Raw genomic sequence first — 19,522 nt, 5'->3', positions numbered from 1 at the left:
GAGTTTATTCAAAATTTTCCTCAATCCCTTTTCATGGCAAAAAAGTCGCTTATTTATACAAAATTAGGCTATTTAGCCCTGGAAAAGAGATAAATTCCTCAAAATGGAAAACAGCTTTCTCACTCGACAGCTTTCAATGATTACGAATAGGGATGATGAAAAAAAAAGCAACCAAATCGATAACTTTTTATTATTCTAAGGAGCTTTCATTTTTTTCATTTTTCCTTAAATTTTTCACTTATTCCACAATTTTTCACTTATCCTTCAATTTATATCAATATTTTATTCCACGTCGTACAAAAAGAAATATCTGCACAAAATTGCAGGGTTGCTAATCTTTATTACTAGATACAAACACTGTTACATGCGATTAAATACATATCCTGTTGGTATCCGCAAACAACCATAATAATAGGATCACAGAGAGTAGATATACTTTTATTCGCTGAAAAACTACATTAACTATTTAATTTTACCATATTTTATGTATTATGCATAAGTGTTGTTTAATATTTTTATTTTTATTCAAAAAAAATATTTTGTACCTTTTCAAGAATGTAGTATTATTTATAAAAAAAAATACTGGCAGCCCTGTTAATTTCTCTCATTTTGTCGCCACTCGCCACTCGTCAAACGACTGGTTATTGGGCGTCCGTTCTATCGTTCGGTAAACGTCATCTTATCTCTTTATGTCTGATTTTTGCGATCCACATGCTCAGTGGTGACCGAAATAATTAAATATTCCATAATTCCCGCACGGGAAGCAATTTTGAGGGACGTCAGATGGTAAACGCAAACTAGAAAGTGTTTCAACTGAAGTGTGAGGTGTCCTACCCGTCCGGATCGATCTGGATTTGGGCAGTTTGAACTACATTTTGGGTTCACTTTCCCCCTAATAAATTCATTTAGAAGCGAGGTGGTGTGTTGTAAAGACATATTTTTAGTAACATACAATCGAATCAGTGAGTTTTTTTTGTGTATCAGTTCATAAAACCGAATCAATATGTCTGAAGAGTCGTCAGCAGATCGCAATGTTGAAATATGGAAGATCAAGAAGCTCATAAAGAGCTTGGAAATGGCCCGTGGGTAAGTATTGTATTATTATATTCCAGATGTTATTACGAGATATTCTTTTGTTGTAGAATGTATTGCAATATTGATCGAGCGAATTTGCCAACTGGGCTGCGTCACGGTCGACACATGCGCCGCTGGTGCATGCGCGAATTATAACCTTGTCGATGTACTAAGAAGAAGAATGCACTTTGATCAATTAACCTAGTCTTTCAAGTTGTTATTATGGAATTATAAGAAAATATAGCTGAATTGTCTATTCTGTTTCTTGATAAATGCAAATCAAACAAAGCCGCGTCAATCTCCTACGTATTCGATGACTATCACTTAGCAACAAGTGTACATAAATACAAAATATTTTTATTTTCGGTGATTCAACACTGCTCAATAATGGTTTCCCCATAATACTTGCTCCTAAGCTGTTCCACGCGCGAATATCTATTACATCCCTCTTATACCTTGGTTATCAAGTGAAGTACAAAATGCTTAATATTTAATTTATTATAAATATATTTTGACTAGCACTTAATCATATAGTGTAATCCAATACACTACCAATTTCTACTAAAGTCATGTTTTAATATTTGGCCAACAAAACAATTTACACAGTGGCATAGCTACGCATTTTACTTAAGAGGGGCTTGGCAGGAAGAAAATGGGAATTTAATGAAAGGCTTGCACCATCCGAGGATCTAGCACCAAGACTCTTGGGATGGGCAGTATTAATAATATTGTTTACTGTTTCTCTAGGTTTGGTTATGCGGTTAGAAATAGGTCTGTGAGATGGTACAGGATTTAAGATTTATTTGATTCGATTTACCTTGTAATATGTCATGTTAATATAATTAAGGTATAAACCTCAGTAAAACACCTTAGTAAAGCAATTATTTTTTTGAGTATCAGACCCTGCATTCAACATCAGGGGAAACATGCAAATTGGATACTGGGATTAGTGACAACCGGGCCTTAGAGGAAAGTTGAGAGGGTGATATCTGTGGAAGGAAGTGTGGTGGAAGAAGAAGAAACCTTGTTAGGATGGGCAGAGGGGAGAATGCCAGGATATGTTCGCGAGCCCTCATAGGCCTCAATATGAATTCGGCAACTATAAGGTATACACACTTAACTATGTGACTAAGGTCATAAGAAATGTCTCCCTGTGCATAGGCAAGCATTTAGTGTAGAGAACAAGCGCACCAGAATTGCCTCAGGGATTATTAAGGCAAATTGATGTATTGTAACATTTAAAACATTAATGAGTATGACACTTGAATTCAACATAGTCTGTGAAATTTTATGTCTTTGTTTGGGTACAGTTTTGTTTGTTTTTCAAAAATGTTAATAAGATGATGCATGATGTGTAAAGAATCTAATGTTTTGTTTAAGTTTTTGTTTGTAATTTCTGCATCTAAGAAGATGCTACATCGTAATTAGTGGGCGTGGCTGTAACAAGGTGTACAGCGCCAGCGCGCATCTCCTGCATAAATCAATATTGCACCCGAGAGAGATTGGCGGGAGAGGGGGAAAGCAAGGTGCTCAAACCAACTGTTGTTTAGATGGACGTACATCTAGATTTTTCGGCGCCAATTATCGTTTACCAAATACAAAACCAATTATCACATCTTGCGTATATGAGTGGCCCTCTACTCATGAGATTTCAACAGGTATTGCCTTACCACCTGCTTGAACGTTGAATAAAATGTATGAGACTCAATAGTGGGTACAAACCTATGAATAAAATTGGTTAGTTTTACTTCCACCGGGCTTGCTGACATAATGTGGCCTGGTATACTAGTCATGCCCCTGAAATTCTTACGACGAATAGCAAGCAATAATAAACAGTAAATATCGACTCTGAGATATCGGCAGTCACTTTCGGCCCCGCCAGACAATTCTGTCAGGTAATGCGTTTTTTTTTAATCTTTTATTAAATGTAAACTATAAGAAACTATTTTTTAAAGTATCAGTAGTTTAGATCACGCTTTTCGCGACATTACCTGTTATTATAGTTTAATGCCGTCGCGAGTATTCTCGATCCAACGGCTTGTAGTATTCAACAACCTAAAGATGAGTATGTTCCTTACATAAACTCAAACCACGTCACCTTGTACGAATTCTGCCTAGCTCGTTATTGTATCTTTCATCTTTATTTTAAATTCATAAATTAGGCTGTAGAAATCCCTCTAAGAGTAATAAATTTGTTATTGGATACTAAGATGTTTTTATTACATAGATACGTTGTCCGAGCTCAATACTGGCAAGACGAAAGTAAGGTAATTGCCCGACTTAACAGCCAATGAGCGTGCGGCACTAACGTTGTTACGTAACTGTCAATGTATATATATCTTTTTCTAACGAATGTGTGCTGCATCTTTTTATTCCTTCTTCGAGCCAATTTGTAATTATATGTATAGGTACGTGAATATAGCAAATAGTGCGCCGTTTTTATGTGCCATTTTGTTAGTGTATGACGTGTCTATTTGTAAAACGTCATTGATTGGATATTACATATTATGTTAGTATAGTGAAAGTAGGCTGATGATTCCAATATAGTGCACCAGTTTTGGCATCTTTCTAATAATTGTATGTCAACATATTTTTCATTCCTAATTTAGTATAGAGCATTTCTCAAGATGAAAATAGTATTTATTCTCCATTTTGAATTCGAATTCGCGTTACCCCAGTCCAATAAATTGTCTGATTATTGAGTAACGTAGTCCTGCACGGCATTGGCATGTGTGCATCTCTGGTTATACATTTCCCGGTACAGTTGTGTCTACGTTTAGGCGAAGGTCGCACTAGTTGCGATCAATCATAACACTCTTGTTTGCGAATTACATCTACTGTGACAGTTCCGCCAGTTTCCTTGTGATCTAATATTACTTAACACTTGTTGCTATGCGGTATGTAAATATTGCAAGTACTATGTAGGTTTTTACCAAACTCGTTTCGGCCCGCTATTGAGCATTGTCTATGAGCAGTGAGGAATCATAGTTAAATAAAGGCGTCGGAGGTCCAAGAGTCACGTCATAAGAAGCACCTGAACTATCTTATTCAGCAGCAAGCTGCATTAAGAACTAAATGTCTACTTATCATATTTGCGCTGTAAATCTAAGCGGCAGGTTTTTTTGTAGGAATCCATTTTAATTCAGAACATTTCGTTCATAGGCGCGAGTAGGTTGAGCGGTACTTGAATTTACGATGTCGAATTACTGAGGAAACGTTGGTGACAGTTTCTGCATCACAAATAATATGAACAATACTATGAACCAATATATTATCTGTTAAGTAAATATAATCAGCAGTACATTTTTCACAAAGGCCATTATCTCGCACGGAGACTACCTGACATATATTTTTCGAATATCTATGATAAATGATTGTGGCATTCATTATTGAAAGTCCGACGCATTATGCATGCCTTTGGATTAGTAACCTACATTTAATATTAATTGGTTGTATATTATCTACAAGTTTGTCAGGGCAAAACAAAGATACTTCAATCTAGTGTTTCGATAGTTTACAATGGCATTTTTGTAGGACAAAACTCATGCACACGTAAAGACTAACCCCCTTATTCATAGACGTTTTTTATCTAACGACCGAGTAAGGCTGTGATAACAAGTCTGTTTCTCAGTGCTGACGGCATGGCAGTCTTCGCAGTGCGTAGACGTAGGGCCGTTGTGATTGGCTAATATTGAAATACGACAAAAATAACCAATCACAACGGCCCTATGTCTATTTCTCAGTGCCGTTGGGCATTGAGAAACAGGCTTGTTATCACAGCTTTACTCCGTCCTTAGATAAAAAACGTTTATGAATAAGGTGGTTAATATATACCAGACGTTCCACCTAAACTATTAATATTTCTATAACAACAACCTTATAAATCGTGCTGGTCATGTCGGTTATTGTCATCGTGTTGAACACCTTGAGCTTTGGGTTGTCAATTATTTACCGTGTATAAACTTAAATAATGGAATAGTGAGTACCGCGCTGCAGCCAGACGTTCGGAGCCCACGAGTTTTGAAGTTTGATGTAACATACTTTTATCGAAAGATCAGCCATTATCATTGTTTGTTAACGATGGCAACGATGATGTAGACATTTTACTAGACCTATAATAAAATTTACAAAGACCGATATGCAAAAATTACTAACACAAAGGAAGTTTCGCGAAAAAAACCTAGGCAAAGAGCGCAACGAGGTTTATTTTTTATTGTAAAGCACGTAACAGAGGTCAACCGCCCTCAAAACCTGTAAACTGTACATTCACGATTCTTGTATTTCTTTATTGCGACGATCTCTTAGATATTGGTAGTTGTCATGTTACGTTTATATTATTTACCAAATGAGTAGATATAAAATCGTCTCTGTTCATCTTGAAGTCACGTGTGCTTGTTTATATGCTTTGATCTGGCGGCGTTTGGAATCTCGAGTGTTTGTACAAACCAGGCAACAGGTGTGAAGATTCTTTGAATAACTCTCGCTAATGGATTATTTGATTGTCGATAGGTGTTATGTGTCTGCTAAGCGGTGATAGCCTAGTTTGTCGTGGAACAGACTGCCAAGACGAATGTCCGCAGGTTCAAATCCCAAAGGCAGACACCTCTGAGTTTTCAGACTCAGGCCAGCGTGGTGGACTAAGGCCTAATCCCTCTCAGTAGTAGAGGAGGCCCGTGCCCAACAAGGGACAGTATATAATACAGGCTGATATTATTATTATATTATTAGGTGTTATAAGCTGAAAGACAATTTCTCTTTCTTTTAAACACAATTGAGACATTTGTTTGTGTACACCTGTTTTATAAGGTGAATTGTATCAGGTTTATTTAAGGATTCGTTGAAATAATGGAAATGATTTCCCCTGTTGCCTTTGTTTGATTTTGAAAGCTGTTTACGAGGAGACTGGTTCCGGCAAGATGTCTTGTCTGCTTGTTGAGGACGAGTATATTGTATTCAAAGCGGGATGTTGTGTGTTATTTAGATTGGAACGTGTTTTCTGACATAGTTTCACAATTTGTTATAGAGGTAATTTATCATTTGTGTTTTCATTTACAACGTTAGACAATATGTTTGAACAATACTTTGTCTTGAAATAATCAGATATTACTATTTATGTACTACATATAGTAGTGTCATATATTATGATTATAGTGCAATAACAAAAAATATGAATATGCATAGAGCCTTTCCCCCATACTAGCATTCCCCTTTGTTATCGGCTAATTTGCGACATCGGAACTTCTCGATCACAGGTACGTCGCTACACGTATTCTCAGCAGTCAAAGGCGTTTGAAAGACATTGCAGTTTCCAAATCGATAGGTGCACGCAGGCGCAATTGCGAAATATCCAATTTGAAACGCAGTTTCCCAAAGTGGGAGGCACCACCCACCCACAGAGAGCGCCAGTAGCGTAAGGATGCAAGGGGTGTGGAAGAAGGCGGGCGGGTGGTTTGGGGGGCCTGGGGAGATGATGAAATGCAATAACTTGATACGAATAACCAGTGTAAATAATATAAAAGCATTTACGTGAATAACATAATTAATGTTATGATTTCTTATGTTTACGCCAATGTTAGACATTACAATTCAATTATTTTTTCCGATTTTATCGGGGTTTTAATGTTTAAGGACTTTGGGGACCATCCCCCGGGACCACGAACGCTGCAGTCTTGGAAACGTCGGGAGAAAACTAAAACATTAAAACCGCGATAAAATCCGAATAATTTGTTTTATTTTAATAATTAATATTGTACGCGCAGATTTGCTAAAGTACGGTTGGACAAAGATTTGAGCATTTGAACGAGTTGATTTAAACTTCAATGCATGCTCACACTGATACATAAAACATTTACTACCGTTGTTTAACAATACAAAGATAATAATGATGATTGTTTTTGCTTCATTAAAAATATTAACTGCGACTTGTTTGGTTCAACCTCCACACTGGTAACAATTTATTTTTTTCTACACTTCTTATAGGTACCTAACAAAACATATTGTTATGATAAGTATAGGTTAATATTGATTAAATACAATATTTTCGGGCTATACCAATTTAAAAATTACAATAGTGACTGATCCAGTCATAGGTACAGGTATCACAGGGTTGTGCAGTTCAGCTGTACAACCATAATGCAACTTGCAAACTTAAGGAAACAACAGTTTGTCCCATGTTGATGTGTGAAACCCTTTTAACCCTCGAGCCTCCTCGCCAGTACCCTCGCGTCATGCTTCCGCAAGCCTGTTGAAATTAGTTTCTAATAGTATATATTTTAATGTTTGCACATTAAATATTAATTGAAATCTCTTTTTACATTATGGTTCATAAAGATTTATAGGCCAGTCGAAGTAATGTTGTGTAAATTCCCATTTGACGGGTTTTTCTTAATAAGATTTGTAAGACCGAAGTTAAGGACAAAAAATAGAGATAACTTTTATTAAAACATTCCCTAAGGATCTGATGAAATACAGTTTTGCTCGGGGATTAAATGCCCCGGGAGTTCAATTTAAAAAGGTAGGTCTCTCATCTCGGATGGGTAAAATCTAGTGCTTATTTAACATCAAAATAGAGTACAAATAGAGCTCGTCAGCTCGAGTGCGCCTGCGTGATGTATTGATTTTGTAGCGATGACCTACATCAGATTGCAATCTAGGTGGCTGTGATTGAATCTGTGTACCGGTACTGTAAGCGAATTACTACGCACCTTACTAAAAACTACACAAAAATATGATCGCATGAATAAATGACAGAAGAATAAGGCTATTAACATATCATATATTCAAAAGAGGGAGATTTGTTGACATGACAAAATATAATTGAAATAATTTATAAACCAAATATATTTACATTTTCAAAGAGGGATACCATTATTAGTATGATTAGTAGAATAATTTAAGATGTTTATTTTAATTTAAAGCTAAGTCAAGAAAGGTAATAATGTGTGTAAAGTAATATGGCCTAGTAATGTAATGCGTATTGTGCTCGCAAATCGCAGATCACTTCGAACGTGTTTGTGTGCGTGTTGCGGTAGGACGGACACCTGATGAATGTGCCGGCACGCGCTTCACATAATCCACGCGTAATGTTATTTTATAGTAGTAACACAGCAAACGAATGTGTTTACTACAACTTCTGAGCACAAAGCTGCAGCTATTATAAACGCGTTGTGAGATTTTATAACGTATTAGAAACAAAAGGATCCTTTGGTCCTTCCATAGATGATTCTTAATATTGTATGTCTGGATAACGAGCGCAGTGCAACGCCACGCGGTGCTTTCAAGTTCGACTGGTGTTGCTACTGGTAATATGCATCGTGTTACTGCCGAGAGGTTTCATGTCATTCGGAAAATAATCACAAAATAGCACACCATACCCGCTATATCTTTTTTATACGTGTAGGACCAAGGGACCCCGCTGCACCTGATGGTAAGTGCAGTGCAATCTAACTGATAGCTCAAAATTGTATTTTGATTATATTATCATTTTAATGTTATGCTCTGAAACTTATCAAACACGAGCTTCGTTCTACATCCACAATAGAGACCGTCACGTTGCGTATACCGCCGCGGCGGCCGTTTGTAATAAACTTCCAAATAGTTACCTGATCGATGAAATTGGTTAATAATAAATATTTGAGCCCGGGCAGGTGGAGCGAGTTCGTATGATCGATGCATCTACGCAGCCGCATTGGATGCACCCATCGCGTCGGTCCTGGTGACCCTGTACCGCCCCGCTCCCGTTACGTATAGCTTTGTTAGTAAGACACTCTAATTGTATGAGAAGTTGACACCCGCTACTTCACTGCTGTGTCCGTAAAAATATATATATTACGACTTATAATTTTCTTGTTATTTTTATAATCATATAAAATATTTAGCATTTAAAGGCTCAAGTTAAGTTCTAAGAGCTATTTTCATAGCTATTTTTCTAAAGTTTGCAAAACCAACAAGTGGCTTGTCGCAAAGATAGTTTCAATTTTCTAAGTATAGATTAGGATGAATGAATGAATCGAGCCGGTACTTATTGGCTTTCTGGAATTTACATGTGAAAAGTATATCTTCAAGCCGTATGCCAGAAATGTAGATAGATTTACTTCCTTTAGAATATATTTTTTTTATTTAAGTTTTGGAGATATTTCTACCTTTAGGAATTATGTGAGAGGGGATATAAATTGCTGATATAAAATTACATTAGTTGCTTTCTACGAACTTGTACTGACGAGTATGGTGTTACCGTACTCGGCCGACTCCATATGACCAGCATTATTATTAAACAATTCGGTAATATTACGTGTACGCAATTTGTGTGATAAATTATTAAATAGAGTGTTACGTTTGTTTGCAGTAACGGCACGTCGATGATCTCGCTGATCATCCCGCCGAAGGACCAGATCTCGCGCGTGTCGAAGATGTTGGCGGACGAGTTCGGCACCGCGTCGAACATCAAGTCGCGCGTGAACAGGCTCTCCGTGCTCGGCGCCATCACCTCCGTGCAGCACCGGCTCAAGCTGTACACTAAAGGTGACACTAGCATTTTATTATAATATATTTTTCTTTCATCATCATCATCAGCCGCAGGATGTCGACTGCTGAAAATGGGTCTCTCCCGCAGATTTCCAGGTCGACCTATTGGAAGCGGCCCGCATTTTTTCGCTAATAGAATATAATATCTGGGCAAGATGTCACACGTAAGCAAAATCTAGACTAGAAACATTTGATAACTTGTTGCGATCCAACTAAGTGCCCGGCTTGAAAACAATGCCCAAAACAACACACAGTCTGTCTCAAAAAATATGTCGTCGAAATCGGTTCAGTGGTTCATCCTTGAAAGCAGACAGACAGTCACTACCGCATTTATAATATTATATATGTGTAAGTGTCGATTGTTTGTAACTCTTTCTTTATGAACGTTTTTTTTTTTTTGTTAGAATGTTATTAATTCTCGCTCAACACTTGATAGGCTAATTAATGTTTCTAAGATTTGTTTTATATATTAAATTATTTTTTGCAACACAGTGCCGCCCAACGGCTTGGTGATCTACTGCGGCACGATTGTGACGGAGGAGGGCAAGGAGAAGAAGGTGAACATCGACTTCGAGCCGTTCAAGCCGATCAACACCTCGCTGTACCTGTGCGACAACAAGTTCCACACGGAGGCGCTCACGGCGCTGCTCGCCGACGACAACAAGTTCGGTTTCATCGTCATGGACGGAAACGGCGCGCTCTTCGGTACTCTACAAGGGAACACAAGAGAGGTGACAATAAACACATATCGTCTTCAAGGAAGGAATCTAACGATGCATTTTGTGGAGTTAACAATAATTATACCAATACTAAAGAAAAACCCAAATATGTGGTGGGATGTGTCAAATTAACAGTTAAAAATGGGAGCAAATAATAATGTGTAAGATAACGATGTGTTTATTTTACAAATATCTTGTTTGCTGCACAGGTGCTGCACAAATTCACAGTGGACTTGCCGAAAAAGCACGGTCGCGGTGGTCAGTCCGCGCTGCGTTTCGCGCGTCTGCGTATGGAGAAGCGGCACAACTACGTGCGCAAGGTGGCCGAGGTGGCGACGCAGCTGTTCATCAGCGCCGACCGGCCCAACGTCGCCGGGCTTATCCTCGCCGGTTCCGCGGACTTCAAGACCGAGCTCTCGCAGTCCGACATGTTCGACCCGGTCAGTGTGACATACATCATGCTCTATACACGTGCATGTGTATTAGTTTGGCCTAATTAAAAAAATAACAAGTAACATATTTTAAATGATAAAAAAGTGGAGTTAAATGGATTACACTGACATTTTTTTTGACAATTATTGTAGTTGTAAAATGTATTTTTTTTTTGTGTTGACAGCGTCTGCAAGCCAAGATCATCAAATTGGTGGATGTGTCGTACGGAGGCGAGAACGGATTCAACCAGGCCATCGAGCTGGCGGCCGAGTCCTTGCAGAACGTCAAGTTCATCCAAGAGAAAAAACTGATCGGCAGATACTTCGATGAGATCTCGCAGGTAACACCTACTGACACACTCAATGAGGTCTATCAGAAAAGTGTAATAACTCAATTAAGAGGAAACAGTCATAAACATAGATGAGAATATAGAATTGACGAGAAACTTATTTTAAACACTGAGGTGTAGCGATGGCATAGAGTGACGATACCCAATGCTTTTTTAATTAAGACATATGTGGAGTTGTTCACATTTATGAACATTTATTGCCTGATGGCAAGCGATTTTTCTATCTTCTCATGCGTATATATTTATATATAAAATAGAAAATAACAAAATTGTGTTATATGTTCGCAGGACACCGGCAAATACTGCTTCGGCGTGGACGACACGCTGCGCGCGCTCGAGCTCGGCGCCGTCGAGACGCTCATCTGCTGGGAGAACCTCGACATCCAGCGGTCAGTCTATATTACCTCAGCTTTCACTTTCATAATTCCGTTCCTGGTATAAAAAGTAGCCTATTATAGCACTTATCTAGAAATTTAAACGTGAATATAGACTAAAGCCTTTATGTAACGAATATTCGTTGTTTTAAAATTTTTGAACACTTTGCTCGATGTTTTGTCACATGATTTTAAAAACCAACAAATGAATTGGTGTACCTTTTTATCGAGCAAAGCCACGAGCCCGGCCGACGCGGAATGAAGTGCTCGGGCCGAGGAATATAGTTACTTGTTCAGGGTCACTGGGTGGTGTTGCACGTGCTGTGTGTTTTTAGTATATTTTCTGCGTCGGTGACATAGTTATATTACGGTACGACTAGAATCCTGAAGTCTTGGGTTCGATTCCCGAGTCGGGCGGTGGTACAGGGTTTTTCTACTCAGTATCAGCCCGGAGTCTGGAATTTGTGACCGATATGGTTATAGACTCGCGTCCTATCATGGGACGGAATAAACACGGCGGGATGGGTGCACCTGCGCCCCTGCTTACTCCTTCGGAGATAAAAGGCATTTGTATGTGTGTGTGTAGTCTATTTTCTATTCCAGAATGTCTTGGGATAAGGAAAACTTTGTTTATGAAAAATACCGGAGACATGACGTCATTTCTTTTTAAATATAACTTCATAATAAATGCAGCTTACGCATACCTGTAGGTCGACATTTTAACAATGACTGAACGCAAAGTAGAAAGAAATATATGTTACTGATTAATGCTGACTCGCCTTGAGCAGTATTTCGAACCAAGCGTCGAGCATTGAGAGGAATGCTACAATATATGTAAATGCATTTGGAAACTGAGCTTTTGCCTGTTTTGAACCGTTCATAAGTTACGATACATTGTATTGCTCTAGTCTGTCCTCACCTCAATAGCTTTTATATTAACGATTCTGCCAATCGCTCAAACTATAACATACGTTGTATTTTAAAACATCGAACACGAAAAACAAATGTGGAGCACAAAAAATTCTTTCTGTATAGATGTAACGCATCGCTCGAAATGAATCGATAGTCTCTCGTACCTGATGCACAGCGCCGCGCTGCTCGTTTTGCTACCACGATATACATTGTATTTACATTAAGGTAATACATATGTTTCAGATATGTGCTGAAATCGCACGCCACCAACCAGGAGACCATCCTGCACCTGACACCCGAGCAGGAGAAGGACAAGTCGCACTTCACCGACAAGGAGGTGAGATCGTTATACCTTTTTTTTTAAACTATGACATGTGCATTGTTGACCAAGGAAAAAAAACTGGGTGAATTATGGAGCTTATAATATTGCGCTCCATAAATTTCATTGAAAGTTAAATATAATATAATAATATCAGCCCTGTATTATATACTGCCCCGCTGTTGCTGTCCTCTACTACTGAGAGGGATTAGGCCTTAGTCCACCACACTGGCCTAGTGCAGATTGGTAGACTTCACACACCTTCGAAATTCCTATAGAGAATGTCTCAGGTGTGCAGATTTCGTCACGATTATTTAATTATGTTAATGCAAGCGATAATTCACAAAGATTGATTGACATCATTGACAGTTTGATTTAACCAATGTAGTAGCCTAAATGATATAAATTGTTTCCCGTTAGAGCGGCGTGGAGCTGGAGCTGGTGGAGTGCCAGCCGCTGCTGGAGTGGCTCGCCAACAACTACAAGTCGTTCGGCGCCACGCTCGAGATCATCACCGACAAGAGCCAGGAGGGCAGTCAGTTCGTGCGCGGCTTCGGAGGCATTGGCGGTCAGTATTCTGTTATGCTTTGGGTACATTACTTCTGGGCGTTGTCTTTGTATGCTTGGTTATTGGAAATTCATAAAACTTTGCAGTCACTAGTTTTACTTGTGGCCATCATTTTGAAGATTGCCGGTAATTTGCGGGTACAATTTGTCTGAATGTGTACTACTGCTATCTTGGTGTCTTCGCACTATGATTTTAAATAGGTGATTTTCGATTTTCATGAAATCTAAAGTTCTGTACAGAAGTTTGTAACATTTTCCATACATTTTAATATGTTTTGAATGCTGTATGTTTAGAAATACATCAAAATACAAATGTTGTATAACACACAGTATTACTTTTTTATGAATAATCTATACAAAGCTTTACATTTTCATTTGAATGTAGATATAACACATTGGAGTAAACATGGAGTGCAAATGTATTTGGTTGTATTGTAACTCGCTAATTTTATTTTTCTCCTTTTCCTGCTGCTCGGACCTCACCGTGGGTATTACTATAACGCATAACACACTTCACTCATCAGGCATTTTGCGATACAAAGTGGACTTCCAGTCACTGCAGATGGATGAGCCGCTCGATGACGTTGACTTGGATGATTATTAAATAATGATAAATAAAGAATAAAAAAATCGAGACCATATATTTACTCGAACCAAAAAAAATATAAAATTTACAAAAATGTCTTTAATGACAATAAAAAAATTTAAGTAATTTAAGAGCGGCTTTGGGTTTAATTATTTTTTACTTGGGTTTTTATATCGGATTTTTGTTAGGGGAAAGGGAAGGGCCGTGGACGCTGCGTTGGATTTAGTTTTGTTGCGGTTTTTGTTGTACAGTCAGCAACAAAGGCTGCTGAACAGGATTCATTATCATTGTAACTAGAAACAAAGTATTCAGCAAGTTATGAAAGTTTGTGTCAAGTTACTATGTTAAATAAAAGTGTTCAGCAACTTTTGTTGCTGGCTGTCCCGTACATTATGTAGTAGTAGTAATTAGGACAGTTTTAGAAGTTAAAATGCTCTTGGAAACCCGCGCATTTCAACTTAGGAGCTGTGTAGAATTTGTTCATTATTAATATATTGTTTTTTGATTACATTTTAAATGAGTTTATAGTATTGATTTCTTACACTTTACAACGCAGCGTCTTCAGGCCCTTAATATTAAGATTTGTTCAAATGTTTTATATTTTTCTAAACTTTATTTTGGACATAATGTTGTTTTACCTGCCTCGCACACAGTAATTTGCTCGTTATCGAAGTTTAGAGTTTGGTCTGTCGAATAAAGATTGGAGACGATTTCGACTGGTACAAGTTTCTTAATAATAATCATGAGAATATGCCATGAGACACCGCCATGTGCAGCCTTGAAATAGATATGGTAATCAACGAAAGTGACAACCCTGCAACACCTATTGGCCATCAAATTCATTGACAACTTAATAATTGAGATAAGCTTGTATTAATTTCAATTATAAGTTGAACAGTAACTATTGTTTAGTGTACTGCTGTTCTGTCGATTTGACGGTTAAAAATGCAGCGAGGCATTCTTTAAATATCTCGCTTTACGTCACCATACGGTCGCTTTGTTGGTTGCAAAGAAGATTTTAACTATTGAGAAACTCGGCACACAGTAGGAATACGAACAGGAGCCGTGTTGTAACATTTACCACAAGAGGCTATTTAAGATGATGTAGGGTCTTAAAAGCACTTCATATTTGGACTATGATGTTCATTGACACGTCATGGTCACTCTTCTAAATGGTCGGGGCCCTGTTCGCGCCTGTGACAACGTACCTACTTAAGCTGTAGTCACGATCGGCGCGTCTCCAATGTTCATGCGACAGATCGACAGTCCGCGCAGTCGGCGGTCTCACGCATGCGCGCTGAGGCGGCCGACGCCCGACGGCAACGCAACGCGCTCGCGGCGCGGCCTCACTGCTCGACGCCGACATCTCATTATCACCACTCTTTCACCTCTGCTGGGAAACAAAACATGCACAAATAAGATTGTTTAGTTGCCCTTTACCGTCATTTCAAATAAACGGTCCCAACCGATTTACTCGTTCCATTGCAAAAATGGACCAATCAGAGTAAAGTTTTGTTTGACATTACAAATGAGTTATTTTGATTGGTTCACTCTCGAAATTAGATTGAAGAGTGAGATTGGGAGGGTTTATTGAAAACGGCTGTCAGTCGCAGAGGTACCGAGATGTCACGACTAGAGATCAACCCCAATGTCACGGAGAGTGCGCGCGCGCTCGCCGCGAGTACGTTGCGATGCCGTCCCTTAATATCACTCAACATCGTGTCAGTTTATTGCCAATCCTGTACGAAAAAACAAAATATGTTCGCCTTAGCCTTTCGAAAAGTATCATAAGCAAAATGAAATTTTTGTGATGATAGTTCGGCCTGTAAACCATATCGAACATCATTATACAGTAGCGCGGATTGTAACTGTAGCGGTTCTGTCATTTTCATTTGGTGCTCCCCGACCACGCTTCGTGCAATAGCTATCCCTCTTGTAACGTAGAATGTCCTTAAATATGATATAATCACGATATAGAAGTTATACCATTAACATATGCTTAATCATAATTGTTCGTCCGGTTTTATGGCGGTGGGGTTGTAGACATAACTAGATTTAGCTCTTGTAAAAAAAACAATGAACATACAAATGAGTTGGTGTGGATAAACATACATAATATTATGTTCTAGCGTTAATTCATTACGATTGCGCACAACTCTTAATTAATGAGTTTGAAATTTGCTAACATAATCTAGCACTTTATAAAATTGTTAAAAATCTACAGTTTGCTTGCAAGAGCTGTATGTTTTTGTTTCTTCACCAAATAACACTAATTATTGAATTTTGTGTTTGACTTTTGAAGTCTTATAGCTACAGCGGGAGACTAATTCGGCTGTGAACCAGGAGATTTAGGTTTCGGTACCCTCTCAGGTCTGGAAATCGAACTCTATGCTGTTGGTTAAAACTTTGGAAGGTTTAATAAGTTCCCACAAAACAACTTAAAATGAACCTCAATTTATTAAGGCTAATTTGAGTTTATGACAAATACTCTATGAAAATATTTCAAAGATCAAATTAATTGCGTAAAATTGTCTAATATTGACTCCTTTACCATTCTAACCATTGTAAGAAATAGAGCCCATTCCGCTTCATAACCGGACGAACAACCTATATTCCAACCATTTATCTTGTTCACGTAGTATGTAGTGGGGAAGCATACATTAGGGTTGGAGTCCGGGCGGCACTGTAACGAAACTCTCGTTACATCTGATGCGCTGTAAACTGCAAGTAACACGCTAACAGCTCACACTTGTGGGTAACTAACAACTATTACTAACTTCAGCATCTGTGCCCAATCAACAAATGAAGATCATTATACCTTGGATCATAAATTGAGAAGATGTATTAATAACAAGTACAAAACGTGTTGCAGACCCACGCTTTGGTTATCATGTGGACAGATGGTCGGTCTTAAATGATATTTTTTTTGCTTTATAAGTGGATAGCCTTAGAGCTCTTCAAAAACATTATATTGATACCACCATCATATCCCACGTTTATAAGTATTTATGTCTAGCATTATATTGATGTGTGTAATTGAATTTTAATGATAATATTAAGTTTATCAAAATTATTTTTGAATTGTCAATCACATCAAACATTAGAAACAACAAAATCTAAGATTAAGGGATTCGCGTTAAGAGTTGGAAATGTATGCTTTCTGTAATAAATATACCCAAAAAAGCACATAAAAAACGTTTCTGAAACGGCATTTCGTTGTGTTATTTCGATGAAGCCCCTAAAACTATTTTATTAAAATTTATGGGCTCCAGAAACTTATCCCAATACGTTTTTGTAGGTTTCTAGACATGTAATGTGTGTTCCCCTTAACATTTATTTCCTTTTCCACACGCACACTAAAGGCAATATCAAGGTAATACGTTGTTGTTACAATTCATATGCAGTGTGATTAACTCTTACGCTAGCTAGATGACGACCTAACGTCGGAATCTGTAGTTAGATAAAATAAATAATTGCTTTTGAATATACCGTGAATATCATTAACATTGTGTTTTTGTTTAGGTCTTCTGCGCTACAAGGTTGACTTCCAGTCGATGCAGCTGGAGGACGAGGAAATCGACAATCTTTACGACATCGACGACTACTAAACGATCGCGGCGTACACCTGCGACTATTAGTCGCACGCGGCGTACACCGGCAACTATTAGTCGCGCAAGGCGCACAACAACGCGCGTCTGATCACCTCGTGTTGTGCCGTGTTAGATCTTAGGACAATTTTTAACTCGTCTGTAATGTGTATTGTTATAAAATCAATTGTTTGTTATATTTAACTCTGCGAATGATGAATGAAATTCTATAGTGGCTATAATCTGTGTTAATGATTATTGTGGGTCTAATCCCTAAGTGTTTTTGAAATGTGACTGATTATTATTTTGGGGCCTTACAGAGGAGTCGCACGACATCGCACTAGACTTGGGAACTACTCAGTAATTATAGAATTTGCACAATTATAAGTTTCAGATTAGTGTGCGGGTGCCCTATAGTGTGGCGAGACATAAAGTCGCATCGCAGTAGCGGTTACGTATATTCGTCTCTTTCCTGTGCATGTTAGTTATAATTGATCGTCGTAGTTGAAACAGCAACGCCTCTCAGCACTCCTTAGGTATCTCAACACTGACCAGTATATGGGCTGATTGAATTTGATGTATGGTATGTGTGAGTAAATAGTAAGTATTGGGTCATAATATTATTTGGGCTTCATCACAATAAATATATTTTTTTACAATGATGAAGTCTATTCGCGTAACAATAAACAGCCACATACATAGATCCAAAGACGAACTGATATTGAGGCAATCCTCATACCCATGACAAGATTTCTGTTGACAGTTTTGACGTTGGTGATCCCGTGCATTCTCACGGGTCACACTTGTCCCGGGATACGGATTCCCGTTATTCCCTGTCCTAGTCGGATCGACACACACGTCGACCTGCCACGGAGACTCGGAGATAGTGTAATCATTGTAAAAAAAAAATATACTAACTTTGTAGCTTGTGTCATTCTCATTTTGCTGTAGTTTTATTATATATGGAATCGAGTTAGGTCTCGGTGTTATTCCACAATGTTAATTATTTGTAAACGACACGACACAACACGATGCGGCGGCAAGTTGGCAACAGGCTGGTCTCGTCGCCTTGTCACCAGAGCTGCGTGCGCGAGTCTGTTCGCATGAATGTGTGGCCGTGCCAGCGTGGAAGCAATATTGTCGAATATTATGAACTAAGATACTGACTGATAATGATAAGGCGCGAGCGCAGTCGAGCCGCGCGGAGCCGCGCCGGGACAGCCTACGTGTGAATACTGAGTGGACACTTGCATAAGGGGAACATGGTTTTCTGTACTTGTGGTTGGGGGTAGTGGAGTTTATTGCCTTCATTCGTTTTCAATAAATAATCTCAATCTCAATCGTCCATCTAATTTCGAGAATGAACCAATCAGAATAATTTATTTGTTAACATGTAAAGATAAACTTTCTTCTAATTGGTCCATTTTTGAGATAGATCGAAAAAGCGATTGGGATCGTTGATTGAAAATGGCGGTTAGGCGACTGTCACCGTATCAACAAAAGTATTAGTAGTGAGTCACACAGTAGATCTAGCTCTCTTCTGTCAATGCTACTTGCGCGTATGAACTAGAGAATATTATTTAATAAATATAAACAATGATGATCGTCGAGTGATGTCAATGATTTTGATCTTTTTTTGTACTGAATCTATAGTAGAGGATTACTAAGAAAGTGACCACTCGAAAAGGTATTTTTAGATTAATTTTGTCGGAGTTGTGACGGCGGCGGCGTGGCTCGCGCGGGACGCAGGTCCGTGAACTAAGCGTGAACATTCTCATATCATATGTATCGTATGTAGGCAATATCTACTGTTTTAAAACAATTTATATTTGTTGTATTATATTTTGAATAAAATTAAAATGGTTCATGGCTTCAAAATTTGTTTAATTTTGTGCAACTTTATTAATTCGTAGGCTCATGCTTGATGGTAAAATTATAAGATTATGAAGTGACAAACAGTGCTTGTAATTAAACCCTGAGTACGGACTGGGACAAGGAAAAATGTCTTGTATGACAAGCATATGTTCAGCAGAACATATCGAAAATATGATTTTTATACAACACTATTTCGATATAAAAA

The 19,522-nt window shown here is 38.3% G+C and overlaps 1 protein-coding gene across 3 annotated transcripts; it reads left to right on the top strand.

The window, feature by feature from the left end:
- Window positions 1-586: 586 nt before the first annotated feature.
- On the top strand, window positions 587-19,320 carry LOC115449304 (eukaryotic peptide chain release factor subunit 1). 3 transcript variants are annotated; one of them, XM_030177076.1, is made up of 10 exons: window positions 587-667; window positions 985-1,086; window positions 9,419-9,594; window positions 10,090-10,328; window positions 10,526-10,756; window positions 10,933-11,088; window positions 11,386-11,486; window positions 12,627-12,720; window positions 13,123-13,270; window positions 17,378-19,320. In XM_030177076.1, exons 2-10 carry the CDS (start codon window positions 1,004-1,006, stop codon window positions 17,461-17,463), a joined length of 1,314 nt encoding a protein of 437 aa, XP_030032936.1. In that variant the 5' UTR covers window positions 587-667; window positions 985-1,003; the 3' UTR covers window positions 17,464-19,320. The 3 variants fall into 3 exon arrangements, with proteins under 3 accessions (XP_030032936.1, XP_030032937.1, XP_030032935.1); XM_030177077.2 differs by lacking the exon at window positions 17,378-19,320 and adding an exon at window positions 13,794-13,903 and having other exon boundaries at window positions 608-1,086; XM_030177075.2 differs by having other exon boundaries at window positions 609-1,086.
- The last annotated feature ends 202 nt before the right edge of the window (window positions 19,321-19,522 follow it).

Source organism: Manduca sexta, chromosome 26, assembly GCF_014839805.1.
Source record: "Manduca sexta isolate Smith_Timp_Sample1 chromosome 26, JHU_Msex_v1.0, whole genome shotgun sequence".
Classification (NCBI taxonomy): Eukaryota; Metazoa; Arthropoda; class Insecta; order Lepidoptera; family Sphingidae; genus Manduca; species Manduca sexta.
This window is presented reverse-complemented; position numbering and strand designations above follow the sequence as displayed.